This window comes from Zootoca vivipara, chromosome 6 (genome assembly GCF_965207765.1).
Source record: "Zootoca vivipara chromosome 6, rZooViv2.hap1.1, whole genome shotgun sequence".
Classification (NCBI taxonomy): Eukaryota; Metazoa; Chordata; class Lepidosauria; order Squamata; family Lacertidae; genus Zootoca; species Zootoca vivipara.
The window spans coordinates 11,701,474-11,719,577 of NC_142589.1; the positions used below are offsets into that span (position 1 = coordinate 11,701,474).

Genomic DNA, 18,104 nt, shown 5'->3' on the forward strand with positions numbered 1-18,104 from the left:
ACCTCTTGCATTGTTTGACTTTGTGGCTATACATTTTTGGGGGGAAGAACAGTCCTGTAATTCTCTATGGACTCGGTGTGTATAAAGTTACTATGCTATATACTATAAAGTTTGCTCACTTGAAATTCATGTCTTTTTGCTGGCAGGCTCCACGTAGAATTGTTACAGAATGAATTTCATTGCCATTTTGACCCTGCTGTTTACATTCTCCCACATACCTCTGTCATATGTGTGTGTTTATACTGAGGACAGCACTTAATGCATCTGATGAAGGCAACTCTAGCCCACAAAAGCAGCTGCCATAAAAAATGACCCAGACTTTAAAGATACCACAAGGCTCTTGATTTTGTTGTTGTTGCAGCAGACATGCAAGGCTACCTGCCTGGCTTTTTCAAGGATCTATAAGGGGATGACAAAGGTTCCCCCTTCCCTGCTCCACAGAAAATATTAGGTAGATGGACTAAATGCAGTATCAATGTGTTAAACTCAATGTAAAGCTTTACTGGGAATGTTGATAGCAGACGGGCATTAATTATCGGGGGGGGGGGGAATTGAAGATTAAAATGGGACAGTTCTAAACGGACTTGAAGCAATCACCCATCTGGTTTATCCCTGTGTAAACTTGTAACCTGAATTGTATAGATGGACCAGAAAGTGACGTGAAGTGGTAACAGTCCTAAGTGCAGAGACTACAATGGTGTGAACTGCTGGGGGTGCTTTTCATAATATAAGTGCTGAAATAAATAAAAAGACCATGCCACTTCCTTTCTGCACGTGAACATTGCACCCCAGGTGAAGGAGACAAGTTTGGAGACCATCTAGGTTTCCCATCTGGGGGGTGTAAGTTTCATCTCTGGGGACAACATGCCCACGTGTTTTCAAGGGACGGATCTGAAAGTGAAACCAAGGTGGTCAATTCCCCCTCTGCAAGGTCTGCACCGCCCCTTGCCATTACAATATGTGAACTGGCATAGGAATGCTTCCCTGTTCATTTGCTCCCCACTGTCCCGAGTCGCGCAGTCATGGATGAAAACATTCAGCTTCACATAGTTTGGTGTACTTTTTATTGGCACAAAAAATATCCAACTACAACATGGCATCTAAGTATCAGTACACTTCTTTGTGCATTTTACTTAATATTTGTTTCATTAATGAAGTCATGACATTATGTGTTCACTCCAGGCTTTCCAAGCACCCATTTTGATACCCTTCCAGGGTATCAAAATCACTGGTTTTATGCTGTCATCACTGGTTTTATGCTCAACATTAATGCTCCCCGCACCCCATTTCTCTCTTTGCTAGTATGGAAGACTTCCCAGAGGCACAAGCTTGTCTCTTGCAATACCCAACCCAATTATGATGTTCAGCTCCTACAGAGTCTCTCATTATTTATTTGGGCTCTTCCATGCACATTTAGTCAGAAACATGCTTACAACTGTGTTTTCCAACACGTGTCAGTCACAATCTGCTTGGGGCTAAGTTTTGAGACAGGCCAGGTATGTCAAGCAATGAGCAACAGGTTGCAGTTCTAAAGAGGCCTCTGTGCCTTTCCAAAACCTGATCAAGGTCACTTGGGTCATGGAAGTGAATTCACTACTGCTTGGCCACGTTACTGACTTCCTATATCTTGAAGATACAGTCTTGCTCCTAATTTTTTTCCTGCCAAGTCATTCCCCAGCGACCACATTAGTCAATGTCTGGTCAGTATCAGTTCCTTTTTAAAAGAACTCTGGAAACTCCATTGTGTTTCATTACTGCCTAGCGCGCATCAGCAGTTGCAAATCAGCTCAAAACAAACTTTTAATATACAGTTCTCATTTACAGTTCAAAGTATTTGATGAAAGGCAATTCTCACCCTGCCCACACAGTCCTTGTTCCCCTCTCAGCTTCTGAGAAGAAACATGCTGGGAGCGGAGAAGCCTCTTGAAGGAAAGGCTATAAGGATGTTCCATTGTGTGTCTTCTGTTACCAAAAAGGGCACCTAAGCGAAGTAAGAGACAAATGAGATAGACTGGCTCATTTGGCCAGGATGTCCCATACAACAGGGGTGGGGAACCTTGGCTATGCGGGCCAAACTTGGCCCACCACGCTGTTTGGGGCAAGGCATGCCCAGCCACTGCACCCCTGACATCAAGTTTGTGTGTCTGTTGCATTTATATCCCACCTTTTCTCTAAGGAGTTCAAGGTGGCATACACTATTCTCTTCCTCTCCATTTTATCCTCACAATCACCCTCTAAGGTAGGTTAGGGTGAAAGACTGACTGGCCCAAGTCAATTCAGTGAGTTTCACAGTTGAGCAGGGATTTGAACCCTGGTCTGACACTCCAACCACTATACCATCGGAGTTGCTTCATATTACAAAGAAGAAACAAGCATGCAGAAATAAGACATAAGAGTCCACATCCAGAATAGATGAATTTATGATCTGAACCTCAGCACACCTAATACCCCATCCTATTGATGATTTGTTAACTGCCAACATTATATAAGCTCATTGGGACAAGGACCTGGATTTTTCTGTTTATATCAGGTGTGGAACAGGTAAGGGCTAGAAAGGAGCTCCTGATTGTTCTTTTGCTGATTGCTTCTGTTTCTATTGAATGGAAACTGCCTCTCCTTCCCAGCACTGCTCCTTGGGCCTCCTTGGCTAGTAGGTAAACAAACCAGTCATTCTGTTTGCTTGCCACTTACGGCATCTCATAAGACAAGAGTGAATAGCAGGCCGTTTGTGAAGTTACAAAACTTACCATCCGATGTAGCACTGGCAAAGGTTCTCGTGGGAGGTAGCCTGCTTAATTAGAAGTTCTACTTGTGTGGGCACATCCAGTGTTTCGTCGTGAGAGAAGTCCCGTCCTTTACAGAGAGAGAGAGAGAATAATTAGGAGACTCGCAAGCTCACCTTCACGTTTCTGTTGCTCTGGAACAAAACCAAATACAAAAGAAACAGGTGGAATGGTGTATAGTTAGGACCAGGTGAGGGGAAACCTTTGGCCCTCCTCATGTCGCTAAACTACAACTCTCAGCATCCCTGGCCTTGCTTGCTGGGGCTGATGGTTGCAGTTCAGGGAAATCAGAAGGGGCAAAGGTTCCCCACACTTGATAAAGACAAAGGGTTGTATCCAACTACAGTGGAACCTCAGTTTATGAACACCTCGGTTTACGAATTTTCGGTTTACGAACGCCGTGGACCCATCTGGAACGGATTAATTCACTTTCCATTACTTTCAATGGGAAAGTTCGCTTCAGTTTATGAATGCTTCAGTTTATGAACAGACTTCCGGAACCAATTACACCCATGCTTCGGGTTAAGTACGCTTCAGGTTGAGTACTCCGCAGACCCGTCTGGAACGGATTAAACCACTTTCCATTACTTTCAATGGGAAAGTTCGCTTCAGTTTATGAACGCTTCAGTTTAAGTACTCCGCAGACCGTCTGGAACGGATTAATCCACTTTCCATTACTTTCAATGGGAAAGTTTGCTTCAGTTTATGAACGCTTCAGTTTATGAACAGACTTCCGGAACCAATTGTGTTCATAAACCGAGGTACCACTGTAAGTTCTCCTCACAGCAGACCCACTTAAATTAATGCTCACGACTAACTTAGATCCATTAGTTTCAAGGGTCTACTCTGAGTAGGACTAACCTTGGCGACAACCCAAATAAAGTATATAAGCATCTACAGTGGATTCTCTACGACTTTTTCCTCCTCCTTCCAAGAAGTGGCTTTTCTTTTTCTTCCGAGAGGAATGGGACTCTGCTTCAGTTTAGTGGCCCTCCTCCAACCCATGATTCAGCATATTGCCCCCCACTTCCCTCCTCTCCCCTACACAGTTGCACTGAATTTTACGACTGTAAGCTCATTGGAGCTGAAGCCTGTTCTATTCTACAGCTCCATCCATACACAGTTATGATTCTATCTAAATAAATAGGTAAGGAATAAGCACCAACAAAGCACCTGAATTCAAATATAAGTGTATATGTTCATCTTTTGTGTTTTGCAGAATATGCCATTACTTACCAGTGAGTTTATCACGGACCCTGTTGATAATCTGTATAGCCTTTTTATTTAGAGCTTCTGGTTTCACAAGACCGTCCCCTACTAGAAGGCAAAAAGACAAAAGAGAAAGGCACAAGCTTAAGATCTGAAACCTAAACTAAATGTGTAGCAGTGGCATAAAACCCTCACCCCCTGACACTGGTTGGAAGGGAGAAATCAAGCAAGTTACAGGCAACTTTTTGTACAGCTCTGGCCACCTCTTTCTTCAGAGAACTAAACTGATCAGAGGTTGGTGAACCTGCCCTGTAATAAAATAGCACTTGGGACTTTTCAGTTTAATGGGGGAGGGAAATAGACTGAAAGGAGAATATGACAGGGGTCTATAGTATTATGAGTGACAGGAATATTTGGCCTCTCTCCTGGTACTGGGACTTTGGGTCACACAATGAAAACCAATGAGCGACAGACACAGGACGTTTTTCACACAACACGGAATTAGGAACTGGCTGCCCCAAGGTGTTGAGATGACCACTAGCTTAGATGGATCTGAAAAAAGAAGTGTAGACAAATTCAGAGGACAGGCCTAGGCAATGGTTATTAGATAAGACATTGCTTTAAATTTTTTTAAAAAATGGAAATAAAATTTCAGAGGCAAGTTAGCTCTGAACTAACTTGGTGCTGTGAATATCCGGGGGGGGGGGGGAGAGCTGCAGCCTTCATGCCTTGCTTACAGGCTCCTTGGAAGGCATCTGGTTGGGAGATGGGAAGCTGGACTAGATGGACCTTTAGGTCTTGATTCAGCAGGGTTCTTTTTATGCCCACTCTACCCCATCAGAGGCAGTTTGGGCTGCACATTTCGGGCCCTTAACACCAACAGTGGCGGAACAGAAGACCCAAGTGCTCCCTCAAGGGGTCCAAACTTACTGAAGGAATGGATGGATTCAGGCACCGTGGTCCCAGCCTTCTTGTGGGCCGTTTCACCCAGCTCCACACTGTCCAGCATTTCTAAGAGGGAAGAAGAGATGATCAGACCAAAAGACAAACATGCAATTCCTTCCAGGACTCTTGCTGCTTGGAGCTGCCTCACTTTAGGATGTTGGATGTTGGTAAGAGCTGGGCTTTGGTTACTGACCACTGTGTTCCCATAGAGCAAGACAGGGAAGCCTCTGACCTGGGGGGCCAAATGCAGCCCCTCACAAGCCTCTCCGCCCCTCACTATCCCTGCTGGTACAAAAGTTAAGAGTCACTGACTGTTGCCCCACCCAGTACCGGAAAGTGGCTCCTGGAAGGTTTTCCCCTCAAGGAAACACTGCCTTTGGGTTAAAAAAGGTTCCCCACCTCTGCCACACAGCAGCTTTATAGGGGCTAAGTGGTTTGGATTGCGGGAATTGCATCAGCCTTAGCTGAAAAGCTGCTTCACTGCAGCACAGTTAGGTGCAACAAAGCAGCCTCTGCTTTAGCACCTGCCTGGTGCTCTCATCTCCCCATCCCTGCCTGAGTATAAACGTATTTCCCATGAGGAAGGGGGAAAGAGAAAACTGTCCAATGCCCCATTTCAGAAACCAGAAGGGCTTTGGCCATGGAATCCTGGGCCCACCAAGCTCCCTTCTTGTTGTAGCCTAATTAGGGAAGGGGAAACGATTCTGGCTCTACCTAAATGAAGGATATCCCGCACAAAAGGACAACAACAAAAAGCACTGTTTGGGCCAATACTCACCTACTGACTGGCCAGCAGAGTAGGAGTCTGTCCGTGTCCGTGATCGCTTGTTGCCTTTTGTGTTTGCTGCAAAAGAGACAGAAAAAGAAATGTTCAATGCACTGCAGGTTTTCCTTATGTGCCTTAATTTTTCCAGCTGCTGGTCCAGACAACTAAGCCTGGGGACAGGCTTCCTCCATAAGACCAACCTTGGTGGATCAGACCAGTAAGTTTGTCTAATTCAACATTCTGCTTCTTACACCGGCTAGCCAGTTGCCACTATTTATCCCAGGGCATAAAGGCCACCACCCTCCCTCCACGGTAGCTCCACAACTACAGGCAGTCAGCAGCAAACCACACTGCTCAGCAGACAAGTTGGAAAGGGCAACTGGATGCCTAAATTGGTCTTCTTCTGCCTCACTTCTCCCTTATTCTCCAGGCAAACTTACTATCCATCAGCCTCCAGTTCAGCAAGGGGTCATAGACAAAGGCTTCCAGCACAGCCATGACGCTGTCTTTGTGCTCTCGCAAGACTTCCATGACAGTGTGGCAAGTGATTCTGTAGTTTCCATCTAAGCCAGTCACCTGCAGGGGGGGAGAGAAGAGAGGAAGCATTTATTTCTGATTTGCTTCCAAAAACATACACAACACTCTGCTGCGGCCTTATATCACAGGGAAAATCTATAGTGGGTAAGTAACAGGAAAGCTTGGCACAAGACTGGCCCTTCTCGTTCAAGAGCCCCTGATAAGCCTCCAAACCAAGGAGGGGGAACCTGTGGCCCTCCATATGTTAGAACCCCTGAACACCCATGAGCCCCAGTCAGCATGGCCAGTGGTCAGGGATGATGGGAACTGTAGTCCAGCATCATATGGAGGGTCACAGGCTCCCCATCCCGGCTCCAAACGAAAGCAAACGACTGAACTAATTGCCTGTTGAAGTAGAAGGGGAAATGTCTATCACCTCTTGATGGCATCCTTATGTTTTCCATATTGTAGCTCCACAGACAAGAGGCATTTCTCCTGCTTACCTCCATGGCGTTTGTCAGCATCCTTGTCAGCCTGAAAGGGATCTTCTCAGGGAACTTTTCCCTGGTCATTGCCACCTAGAACCAGGATGGAAGAAAGGCAATTGAATTAAAACATATGTTGTAAGCCGCCTAGAGTGGCTGGGGAAACCCAGCCAGATGGATGGGGTATAAATAATAAAATTATTATTATTATTATTATTATTATTATTATTATTATTATTATTATTATTACATTGATGGGGCAGGATTCTTAAGGCCAAAAGAAATTAGTGCAGGGGGCAGCGACAACTGAATTCCCTGACAATTTAATTTTAACTTAAATGAACTGGGCTTCCTCCATCTCCCCTGAGTAGGGCAGCGATGCTAGGAAAAGAGGTGATGATCCTGCAGCAGCTGCTATTAGCCTCGCCGCAAAACACACACAGATCTCTGCTTTCAAGTGCAAATCAAAACACCCATATTGTTTCAGTTTTGGCTCCCAGTGCATTATGGAAGGCTTTCTTCGGGAACTGGGAACACGGAGGTTGTTAGACTCCAACTTCCAGCAGCCCAAACAGCCAGCATGCCTGGTGGTCAGGGACGATGGGAGCTGCAGTCCAGCAGCATCTGGAGGGATGTATTTTTCTCAGCTTCCTTCCTTCCCACCCGCTGTGCCTTCACACTTCCAACTTCCACCCTGCTTTCTGAAAACGGAATCGCGTTACCTCAAAACAGTCTCCAAAGTCAATGTGCAGAATCTTGCCACTCAGCCTGTCGAGCATAAGGTTGGAGGGATGCCTGTTGGAGCAACAGAACAATGAATAATTTGTGAACAATTCTCAACAAACTACTTTGGTCCTCTATGACCTGTCGGAACAGATCCTTGTGGCCCGAGAACACTGTAAATGCATGTTCATCCCCTGTTTCATCACTATTTCATCTCCCTCCTGCATGCCAGATTTTAGATAGTTCTTACTTATTTTGTTGGCATATGTTATTCCTTGTTATATTGCTTTAAACCAGGAGTGAAGAATCTCTGTCCCCACCTCCCAATGCTGTTAGATTTCAACTCCTGCCTGCAAAGGAAGATGATGGGAGTTGGGGAGCCCAACAACATGTGGAGGGCTGCAAGCCACTTTTGTCAAAAGGCTGGGTAGAAATACTTTGTACCAAGAAAAGTAGGTTGACGCACTGGCATCTGATCCAGGAGACAAAGGCATGGATATGAACTTAAGATGAGTCTGCTGGATCAAGCCAATGGCCCATCTAGCCTGGTCTCACAGTGGTCACAGGCTCCCCATCCCGGCTCCAAACGAAAGCAGGGCCTGCTTGCGGGGAAGCCCACAAACAGGGCCTGAGAACAACAGGACTCTGCCCACCTGCAGTTTCCAGCAAGTGGCATTCAGACGCATAATACCTTTGAAAGCTGAGGGTGAACACAGTCATCATGTCTAGTAGCCTGAAATTTCATTGCCTGCTTCTCCTGCTCCAGGTGCAATGATTGCTTTGATTACTGAATGCGATTTTTTTAAAAAAAGGGAAAAAGAGTTCACTTCCACTTGCCTGTCACCAAGGCCCAAAATGTAGCCAACCATCGACATCACTGCTAACGACCGAGTGTAATTTGTTCTTCTGTCGAACCACACCTAAAGAGGAACACGGATCAATAGATGTGAGTGAAACGTATTTGCCAGAGAAATGGTTTGAGATGGGGCAGCATTAAGCAACAAACTCTCCAACTGTTAAATTTATGCAAGGGAATGCCAACTGGAGATTGGGCTAGGTATTTTTAAATCCCTGGACTAGACCCAGATGAGTGTCCTACTCAGACCTGGTGAAATTAACGGACATGACAAACTTGGGTCTACTCTGAGTAGGACTTAGTTGGATACAACCTAAAGTGAAATCCAGTCAGAGCTTCCCCTGCTCTCTTGCACAACTATTTGCACGCCCCATATATTCCTTTCAAACCCACACAGGTATGACTCTCAAGTGTTCACCGTGATGCTCCTTTCCTCTCAGAACCATCAATGGTCTATAAAAGGCCCTTCCCTGCAATGAGGTTTGTGAACATTCCATGCGCAGTCAGGTTAACAGGCACTTTCCAGCCTTTTCTATTCACAGAAACACAAGCTGTGGCTGTTATGACTGTGGGTTTTGTTCTTCAAGTCAAGTATGTAGGGCTTTACTTTTTATTTTTTGCTAGCAGCAAGCTCAAAGTGATTTTGCCTGGCACATATTTTTAAACCCGAGTCCTTTGTATTTTCAAATCACACTTGGGCAGTTTAGAGGGCTGGAAACTAGCCTCAGATTTGTGCTTCCTCTCATTACCCTTCCTGTGCTCTAATTCCCACCTCCCTTCATTTCCTGTGTTGTGCAAACCAAAGTTTACCTAGTGCAAATGTCACAGTAAACCTTGGCTTGCTTAAACCAGGAAGCAAAGGGAGGAAAATCGGAGTGTGAGAGCCCAAGACTTGCTTCCAAGTCTCCAAACCATGGTTTGAGATTGAACCAACCTACCACATAACACACAATATCTAGTGCTAGGGAATATAAAGTAGCTGATGCACATGCAACTTTGAAAACTATCAGTTGTATTCTATCATTCTTCCTTCACTGATTAAAATATGCCTTATCTAAGTCTGCAAGTGCTTCAGAAAGCATTTGGAGCTGGCTGTACCTCTGAGCTGGGACTCTTCAGCCAAAGAAGTTTGGCGAGATCATCCCCGGCTGTATTATTAACAGCATGTTCAAACACCTCCACCTTCTGCATCAGAGTGAGGTGGTCGTAATCAGGAGCCATCTGAAAATAATTGGAGAAAGATAATATTTAACAGTTATCACATGTCTTAAGGAGACACAAGAAGATACATTTTTACGAAGTACAGGAAGGGAACCTAAAAAGCTGCCGTATACCAAGTTAGACCATTGGCCCTGCTTAGTAATGTCTACACACTGACTGGTAGCTGTTCTCCATGGTTTCAGTCTGAAGTCTTTTATACACCTAACATAGGGTTGTCAAGGATTAAAACATGTGCTTTACCACTGAGCTATGGCTCTTCCCTACAAGAGAGCTCCAAAGGCAACATTAACTCTTCTCGCTGCGAAGAACTTAGAATATTCTATTGGAGGCACATCCTTACCCTAAGCATGATGCGGTGTTCAATGTTGAGCAGAATCTTCTTCTTCTCTCTGTAGTCTCGGATGAGTGCGTGCAGTGTGTCGCAGTGGGGCACCCAACCAATAAGTCCCGAGTTTGTAGAAAGTGGAATAACTGCATATCTTTGGATGCTGGAACCAGAGGGAGGAGGACATTCAACTTTTGAAAAATTGCCTGCCCCAGCTTTATTGAAAATACACTCATTCCAACAACCAGGTTTCCTTCAACACACCTGAGGTTTTTACGCAGGGATGTTGGGTCGTTGGCTAGCAAAGTGTTCACGAGGCCAAAAAGCTGCATCACTCTTTCATCCTGACGCAGATCTTCATGGCCCTTCAGAAGGAAGACAAATTCGTGCCCGTTGCTACCTGTATGGGAAAAGGAGAAGGTTTCTTAAGTTGTGTAAACTCAGATGAAGGTTTGGAGGGAGCTGGGTATGAATATGCCCCCTAGTCAAATTGAGGGTTCCTCAATTACCGGAGTTCAAGGGCACATTAGAGTCAGCAAAAACACTTGGGGAAAGTAGGCCGGTGAGGGGCACCTGGGAAGAGTCCTAAGAAGCTGGAAGACTGCATTTGGTTCCAGGACCGAAAGTTCCTCTCCTCTTTTTGGCTATTGACAAACCTATGAATTGTACAGTTTATGAGTACATCTATTCCACCACCCCCATCCTCCCCCCTCTAAATCAGTGATCATCAGAACACCAGAAAGAAAGACAGAGAGACTTGAAACTAAAGCTGGAAAGAAGGTATGTGTGCTTCTTCACCCATTGGGGGGGGGGGGGAGAAAGTCAATTTCTTACCCATTAAGGTTAATTTCCTTGGCCTCTGTTTGGACGTGATGACTTGTAACGATGGCGCAATAGACTGGATGCGGATGACTTGCTGGTTAGGATCGTACGTCCCTGGGACTGCCAGCTCCAAATCTCGGCACATCAGGAGTTTGGGCGAGACGTACTGGAGCTCCAAGGAAGTCAGCTGCCAGAAAAGAGGCAAAGCGGGTAGACAAAATTAATACAGGCAGTTTGAAGTGCCTGTTGAATGGTTGGCCAATGATAGATCCACCCTACTTCTGAGGGGAAAAACCCTGTGCCTCTCGGCTTACCTGAGGCAGCTGCTTAGAGATACGCCTGAACACATGATAATAGAGATCCCAGGCTTGGGTGAGGTCCTTCACATTTCCCGATTTCATGTATTTCCTGCACCATTCTTGGGCCTCCATCAGATCTCTGCCGTAAGCCTGCCGAGCAAGGAGAAAAATTAGCCCATCACTCTATGGTTGCCGACTAGTGCTGAGACTGCTGAGGGGTTGTACTGTCATAAGGTACTCAATTGTGCTAAATTCCTTCACAAAAGGTGGGCAAGTCTGCCTCAACCTACAGGGTTTTTTGTTTTTCTTTCTTCCCCTAATCTTCAATTGGGGCTAGCATCTTATAACTTGCTACTTCCAAAAGACTGACCCATGAAGCAAAGAGGCTGCAACACCTTGTGATTAGTTGTTTGTGTATTGCAGGTTTTGCTGGGGCCAGCCAGCAGGGTCAATGGTCAGGGCTGATGGGAGTTGTAGCATTCAAAACACCTGGAGTAGCCGTGTGTGTGTGTTTATATAGTGAGGCTGCTCATTTCAGGATTAAAGCGTTCCTAATGTGAACCATTCACAATTCTTGCTTTGTGGACCTGGACCTGGAATTGCAGCAGATATGGGCAGTCCTTAACTCTCATTTTCATACCTGGTTGAAGGAGGTTTCCTTAAGAGTCTGAGGCCCACGCTCCATCATGGCATGAAGGGGCTCCAGCACTTCAAACATCCCCTTGACGTTCCTCTCTCCAAAATACAGACGCGACGCCTCCTCCAGCCCCTCGTGCCACATCTCGTGCCAGAGGATGGCCACACGGATCAGTTCTTCGCTCACCTGAATGAAACACATGATGGAAATCACTGCCTTGTATACAGACAAGGGCCCACCTGAAGCTTTGGCAACAGCAGTTTTCAGGTTGGGGTGCCTGTGTGTGTGTTCCCCAGCCCTGTTATCTTGGGACAACCTGGGGTGGGGAACCTTATTTTAGCCAGAGGGCCACACCCTTCAGAGCCACTTCCTGGGATCTACATACCGCAGTGGGCAGGGCCAGTGGCACAACTGATGTGACTCCTACCTTTCACAAGGCAACTTTCCAAACACACAAGTCAGGCTCTCTATAGCACACATAGACACAACTCTCTGTGTTTCATATCAAAACCTCCGGGTATAGGGAGGTATGTAAATTCTATAAATGATAATAATAATAATAATATCAAGGCTAGCAAGAGGCATTATCTGTTGCAGGGGTTAATAGTACTTCTGACTGACCACAAGAGGGAGCTTAAGGAGCATCTTAAAACATTGTGGTGCTACGTTGCGCAATCCCAACATCAGCATGTGAGCATATGAGCCTACTGTACCATATTATACAATTCTATTTATTTAACGCATTTTGCTCCCACTCTCCATCCAAGAAAGTCTCCCAGAGCAGCATTCAAAGAAGAAACATTTCTCTCTCACTTTCTGCCTTCCCCTGATGTTCATTCACCGGTGAGCTCACGAGCGCTTTAAAAAAAACCCTGTGTATTCTTTAACCACTTGACTCTGAAAGTGGGGTTAAGGGAGAGGAGAAGGACAGGGACTTTCGGTGGGGAGAGCTAAGAACAGGCTTCCTCAACCTTGGCCCTCCAGATGTTTTTGGCCTACGACTCCCATGATCCCTAGCTAGCAGGACCAGTGGTCAGAGATGATGGAAATTGTAGTCTCAAAACATCTGGAGGGCCAAGGTTGAGGAAGCCTGGCTAAGAATGTAAAAAGAGCATGACTGCTGGATCAGGCCACAAGCCCATCTAGTCCAGCACTCCATTTCCCACAGTGACCAATCAGTTGACTCTTGCCATTGCGATCCAGGCACCAGCAATTCAGAGGCACACTGCCACAGTTCCCAGAGGCAGCACATGATCACCACGACCGTAACCACTGGTTGCCTTATCCTTCACAAAAGTGCCTTTTAACGCCAGGTAAGCTGGTGGTCATTGCCACATTTTTATGGCAGTGAGTTCCACAAGTTCACTACTATGCGGGGTGAGGGGGGGGGATAACACACGATGAAGTGGAAGGAAATGAAAGATGCCTCGTTTTCCGCAACTGTTGCTGGAAGCACATGACATGGTTGTAGCTCGGGTCGGGTGGAAGGATGGAGCAGCCTCCACATTGAATCATAGGGTTGGAAGGTGCCCCAAGGGTCATCTAGTTCAACTTCCTGCAATCAGTGGCAGACTTTAGGCCAGTGATGGCGAACCTATGACACGCGTGTCAGACGCGATACGCAGAGCCCTCACTGCTGGCACGCGCCCCATCGGCCCATTCACGCTGTTGTTGTTGTTGTTTCCCCCCATTTGTTCTCTCGCTCCTCCTCACGCTACAGCTTGTCTTGTAGCTTGTCTCCGCTGTTAAAACCTGGATCCTTTTTTTGTTTTTTTTTTGTTGCTGGTAGCCAGAGATTGGTTTTTTAACCCTTTCTGTGCTGTTTTTTCTGGCGCTTTGGCAGACGATGATTGGGTGTAACAGCGTTCATTTTTTAACCCGTTCTGTGCTGGTTTTTTGGGCGCTTTGGCAGACTATGTTGGTGCTGCGTGTTAGTTCCAGTGAAGGTATTATTCATCATTTATTTCTGTTCTCTTCCCCCCCCCCCCAAAAAAGTGCAGCAGCTTTGGGGCATCCCCCCCAAAGCAAAGCAGCTTTTGCCCCCCCCCCAAAACCCTCCAAAGCTTTGGTCAGCAGCTCCCTGCAAAAAGCTCAACAACTCTGGGCACTTTGTGATAAATAAGGGGTTTTTGGTTTGGTTAGGTTAAATAATTAGTTTTTGGTTTATTAAATACAGTTATATATTACAATTATACATGTTTTTGTTATTTAAACTATAAATATCGCGAAATTATGGTTTTTTTCTCGAAGTGACACACCACCCGAGTTATGCTCGGTGTTTTGGCGAATTTTGACACACCAAGCTCAAAAGGTTGCCCATCATTGCTTTAGGCTCTCAAATTTCAGCGGTGCTCTGTGCAACGCTTAAATTCTGCACCCGCACTGCCTCTACTGCTCCATTCTACAGCATTGCACCAGTTGTGCTACTCTAAAACCACCTCTGCTGAAATGCAGGAATCACAGCCCTGACAAATGGCCATCCAATCTATTTAATAACTTGATTGAAGGGAGGGGATGCGGGTGCATTCTAGAGATTGTTGCTTCTGCTGCATTAGAGATAGCATCCTGTTCTTACAGTAGCTAGCCAGATCCTTTTGGGGAGCTTGCAAAGAGTCCTCCCCACCTGTATCTCCCAGCAACTGATATCCGCAGGCATATGGTCTCTGATCATGGAGTCAGAACATTGATCGCTATTGTAGCTAGTAGCAACTAGCCTCGTCACCCACCATGATTTTATCTAGTTCTCTTTTAAAGGCATTCAAGTTGGTGGCAATCACTACATCCTGTGCAATCGAATCCCAAACGTCAACTATAGGCAAATAAAGAAGTATCAGCCCACTGGTTCTGGCCCGCAATCACCCTCTTTAAAATTCTGTACGCTAGCATTAAAGAAAAAGATCACAGGCATTCTCAGACAGAAGAGTCAAGTGGATCAATCCTTGCCGAAACTATAATTAGAATCGTTTCACAATACAAAGGGAAGAGTGTTAAAATAAATAGCACACACAACTCCCTAAGAGTCAGGCAGATCAATCCTCGCAAAACCATAATTAGGAATGTTTTTGAGTACAAAGGGGAAGACAAAGCGAAGCTCATAATGGTTACTCTGTCGACCAAATTGCAAAGCAGAGGGATATATTAATTAAAACGATACAACCCACCACTGAGGTTATAGACAAGGAGGGGTAAAAACTGAAATGAATGCATCCAGTTTTCTCCCCCAACCTGGAATGTTGCACAGGGTGGAAGGAGAAACGAAATATGTGCATGCATGCAACACTCACCATCATGGCCTGCTGGACTAGTGTGTTGCTGTGTTCGCACATATTCTTCAAGATTTTGTTGGCGGCATTGTGACGGGCCGTTGTGGTCGACTTTGAAGCGACAGTCAGTGGGTAGATCAAAGCCTAAAGGCAAGTATCAGAAAGCAGCAATTTATAAAACCGGAGCTTGTTTACAGTCTGGGGCCTCAACAAGGTGGTGTTTTTTTTGGGGGGGGGGTGGCTGGTGGGAAAAGAAAGCAGGAGTGCTCACCTGCGGGTGGTACCTGCCGATATCTGTGAGAAGCTGGTAAATAAGTCGGCCCACCAAAGGACGAGGGGTGTCGATTCTAGCGATGAGCTGAGGGATAACCTGATTTTAGAGGACAAGAGAGTTAAGGGGGGGATGAACTCAGACATTTCTCAAAAGATGCTCTTATTTCATACAAAGCTAAGACAAGCAAAGGAAAAATGGAAGGATAACAAATTCCCCTGTGCAAACAAATACACAGGTTTATGAATGATGGGGCTTGGGAAATCCAGACATAACCATGGATTATTTTCTTTAGTCCGCTGTTGTACTTTGGTTTAAATAATGCAAGGGATGCGCATAAGAAACCAGTCCCTTACCTGTAACCAGGTATCAATCTGGATGGCCTTCACCCCTTCTACCAATGCCTCATTGACTTCTGGCCAGTGGCCGTAGTCGAACCATAGAGTAAGGACTCTAAGGAAAGGAGATCAAAACACATCAGGATCATAAGAACGCAAGAAGAGTCCTGCAGTTGGATCAGGGCAATGCACCACTTAGTCCAGCATCCTGTTCTTACAGTGCCCAACCAGATGCCCTAATGGGGAGCCAGCAAGCAAGACCGGAATGCAAGAGCAGTTCTCTCCCCACTTGTGCTTTCTAGCAATTCAGAGGTGCACTGCCTCCGACGGTGGAGAGTCCCCATCAAAATAAACTGCCACTGCACAAGGGCCCATTTTTGGTGTGTGTGTGTGTGTGGAATCCTCACCTGAGGGTATCCTGCAAATTGTTTCCTCGTGACAAAGAGATGGACCGGAAGAAACCCTGCACTGCTGGAACAGTGTACATCAGGAGTGTTTTGGACAAGTCCTGCCAGAGAACAAACGTTTTGCAGGTCACTCTGCATGAAAGCAAGTGACGGCCAAGAAAGGGATGGGGAACCCGCGTCCCTGCAGATGTTGCTGTGCTACAATGCCCACCATCCCTGACCCTGGGAGGGCGGGTGTTTTACCAACATCTAGAGTGCCACAGCTTCCCCGCTCTTGGTGCATATCAATTGGAAGGGTGAAAGGAAGGGGAACCAGCTGGGGAGACAATTGGAGTGTACCTCCATGACTTTCTTCTGCACGGGAGATGGAACGGGGCTGTTTTCAGGGCTTTCTGTCTCGCTCTCGCTGTTGCTGCCCTCCGTGTTGGCACTGGTGACACTGGCTCCACTGGCATGGCGAAGCTTCTTCTTCTCGTCCCTGGCCTGGTTCTGATGCTTATAGTGGAGGACGGCCTCAAAATTCATGACTGCCCATGCGTGCCAAGCCTGCCGGGTGTGGGTACGCACGCATTAGAATAGCCAATAAACAATGCCCCTGCTGATCCCTAAGCCAACACTCTGCTGCAGAAGGTGGAGGGCAGAGGTGCTTAAGTGTTTTGTACACTGGACTGACAGGCCCCACCAGAAGCGCTGCTGCTACTCTGGGCGACATGGGAACCTTTTGCTTACCTTGTACCAATTGCGGTCATGCTCTGTGGAGGCACTGTAGTACTGCAGGACCTTGGGGATAGTGCTCTCGTTGATACCTTGCAGGTTCAGCTGCCACTCACCCAGTTTTAGGAAACACCTGAGAGCATATGCCAGGAGGAATACTTTGGTCAGGATCGAGTATACACTTCCAAAGTTAATGCTAAATACATTACTTCTGGTAAATGAGCCACCATAGCTGCTAGAGGACCGTGACAATTTGGGTCCCAGGCTTTTTAGACTCGTCTACCCATGTACTGCCAACCTAGCAGTTCGAAAGCACGTCAAAGTGCAAGTAGATAAATACGGTAGGTGCTGCTCCGGCGGGAAGGTAAACGGCGTTTCCGTGCGCTGCTCTGGTTCGCCAGAAGCGGCTTAGTCATGCTGGCCACATGACCTGGAAGCTGTACGCCGGCTCCCTTAGCCTATAGAGCGAGATGAGCGCGCAACCCCAGAGTCAGTCATGACTGGACCTAATGGTCAGGGGTCCCTTTACCTTTACCTATGTACTAACTGAACTGAACGCATGTTCACTAACCTGAAACCAAAGGGATACATGGGTTGCCAGATGTGATGTGAAATATATTGGCATTCTTTTCAGCTCTCCTACCCCACTAATTCTCTATTAAAGAATCCAAGTTGGTGGCCATCACTACTCGTGGGAGCCATTGTTCCATAGTTTAACTATGCGCTGTGTGAAGAAGTGCTTTCTTCTGCCTGCCCTGAATCCTCCAGCATTCAGCCTCACACTTAATTACACTGAAATGCATTCGCTGTTTTACTGCCCGTTCATTTGGTTTGTGGAGATCCTCTCAGAACTCTTTTACCATCCTCTTTTCATTTTAAGCACCCTGAAAATCATGCCTCATCTTATTAGCGGTGGCTTCAGAGGGGAACCCTACAGGTATTTCTTGGGCAACAATTCCCAGCATCTTTGAAGGCTGGTCATGCTGGTGGGATGGCTAGATGGGAGTCCGGCAAAAGCTGAAGAACCACAGCTTCCCCATCCTTGCAGTAACGAATCAATCCAGCTTACATAATGCGGAACACACAGCACCATGGTCTCTATTGTGCAGCTGGCATAATGATGTTAGCAAAATAAATGGAGCTAACAGTGCTGGAATGGTAGTGCTCTGGGAACAGTAAGCTTCTTGTGGCTACTAGCACAGATTACTGATGTTGAGAGAGTCATTTCATCCAGAGTGTGCATGGCTTCAGCTGGTCAGGCCATCACCCGACACTTTGTGTTATCTGCAGCCTTCGGGAAGGCATGTCGCTGCTTCTGGCCTGGTTGCTGAGCCTCAGGGGAAGGAAGGTACTGACCGTGCCATGAGCTTGTGGAGCTCCTGTCTGTGCTGCTGATCCTCATTCGCGATGGCATGCTGAGCCTGCTGCTGCATGGTCTGAACAAAGTGCTGCATGTGCTGAAACGCGTCGATCTGCAAGGTGAATGCATGCATGCTTTGAAGTGCATTGCTAGGCTGTTATCAA

General features: G+C 46.4%; 1 protein-coding gene across 5 annotated transcripts in view; it reads right to left on the reverse strand.

Moving 5' to 3' along the window:
• Positions 1–1,047: 1,047 nt before the first annotated feature.
• The window catches only part of MTOR (mechanistic target of rapamycin kinase), a 101,044-nt gene continuing 83,987 nt past the window's right edge, over positions 1,048–18,104 (reverse strand). For all 5 annotated transcript variants that reach the window (XM_060276247.2, XM_060276244.2, XM_035117075.3 and 2 more), the window contains 22 exons: positions 17,937–18,052; positions 16,596–16,713; positions 16,206–16,412; positions 15,867–15,967; positions 15,478–15,574; positions 15,122–15,220; positions 14,872–14,994; positions 11,591–11,773; positions 10,966–11,100; positions 10,664–10,838; positions 10,094–10,229; positions 9,845–9,992; positions 9,382–9,504; positions 8,265–8,347; positions 7,427–7,499; positions 6,723–6,797; positions 6,144–6,279; positions 5,716–5,781; positions 4,923–5,003; positions 4,020–4,100; positions 2,748–2,853; positions 1,048–1,981 (listed from right to left, as the gene is read on the reverse strand). In XM_060276247.2, coding sequence (XP_060132230.1) covers positions 1,966–1,981; positions 2,748–2,853; positions 4,020–4,100; positions 4,923–5,003; positions 5,716–5,781; positions 6,144–6,279; positions 6,723–6,797; positions 7,427–7,499; positions 8,265–8,347; positions 9,382–9,504; positions 9,845–9,992; positions 10,094–10,229; positions 10,664–10,838; positions 10,966–11,100; positions 11,591–11,773; positions 14,872–14,994; positions 15,122–15,220; positions 15,478–15,574; positions 15,867–15,967; positions 16,206–16,412; positions 16,596–16,713; positions 17,937–18,052 — 2,478 coding nt within the window. In that variant the 3' untranslated portion in view covers positions 1,048–1,965. The remainder of the gene's footprint in view (positions 1,982–2,747; positions 2,854–4,019; positions 4,101–4,922; positions 5,004–5,715; positions 5,782–6,143; positions 6,280–6,722; positions 6,798–7,426; positions 7,500–8,264; positions 8,348–9,381; positions 9,505–9,844; positions 9,993–10,093; positions 10,230–10,663; positions 10,839–10,965; positions 11,101–11,590; positions 11,774–14,871; positions 14,995–15,121; positions 15,221–15,477; positions 15,575–15,866; positions 15,968–16,205; positions 16,413–16,595; positions 16,714–17,936; positions 18,053–18,104) is intronic.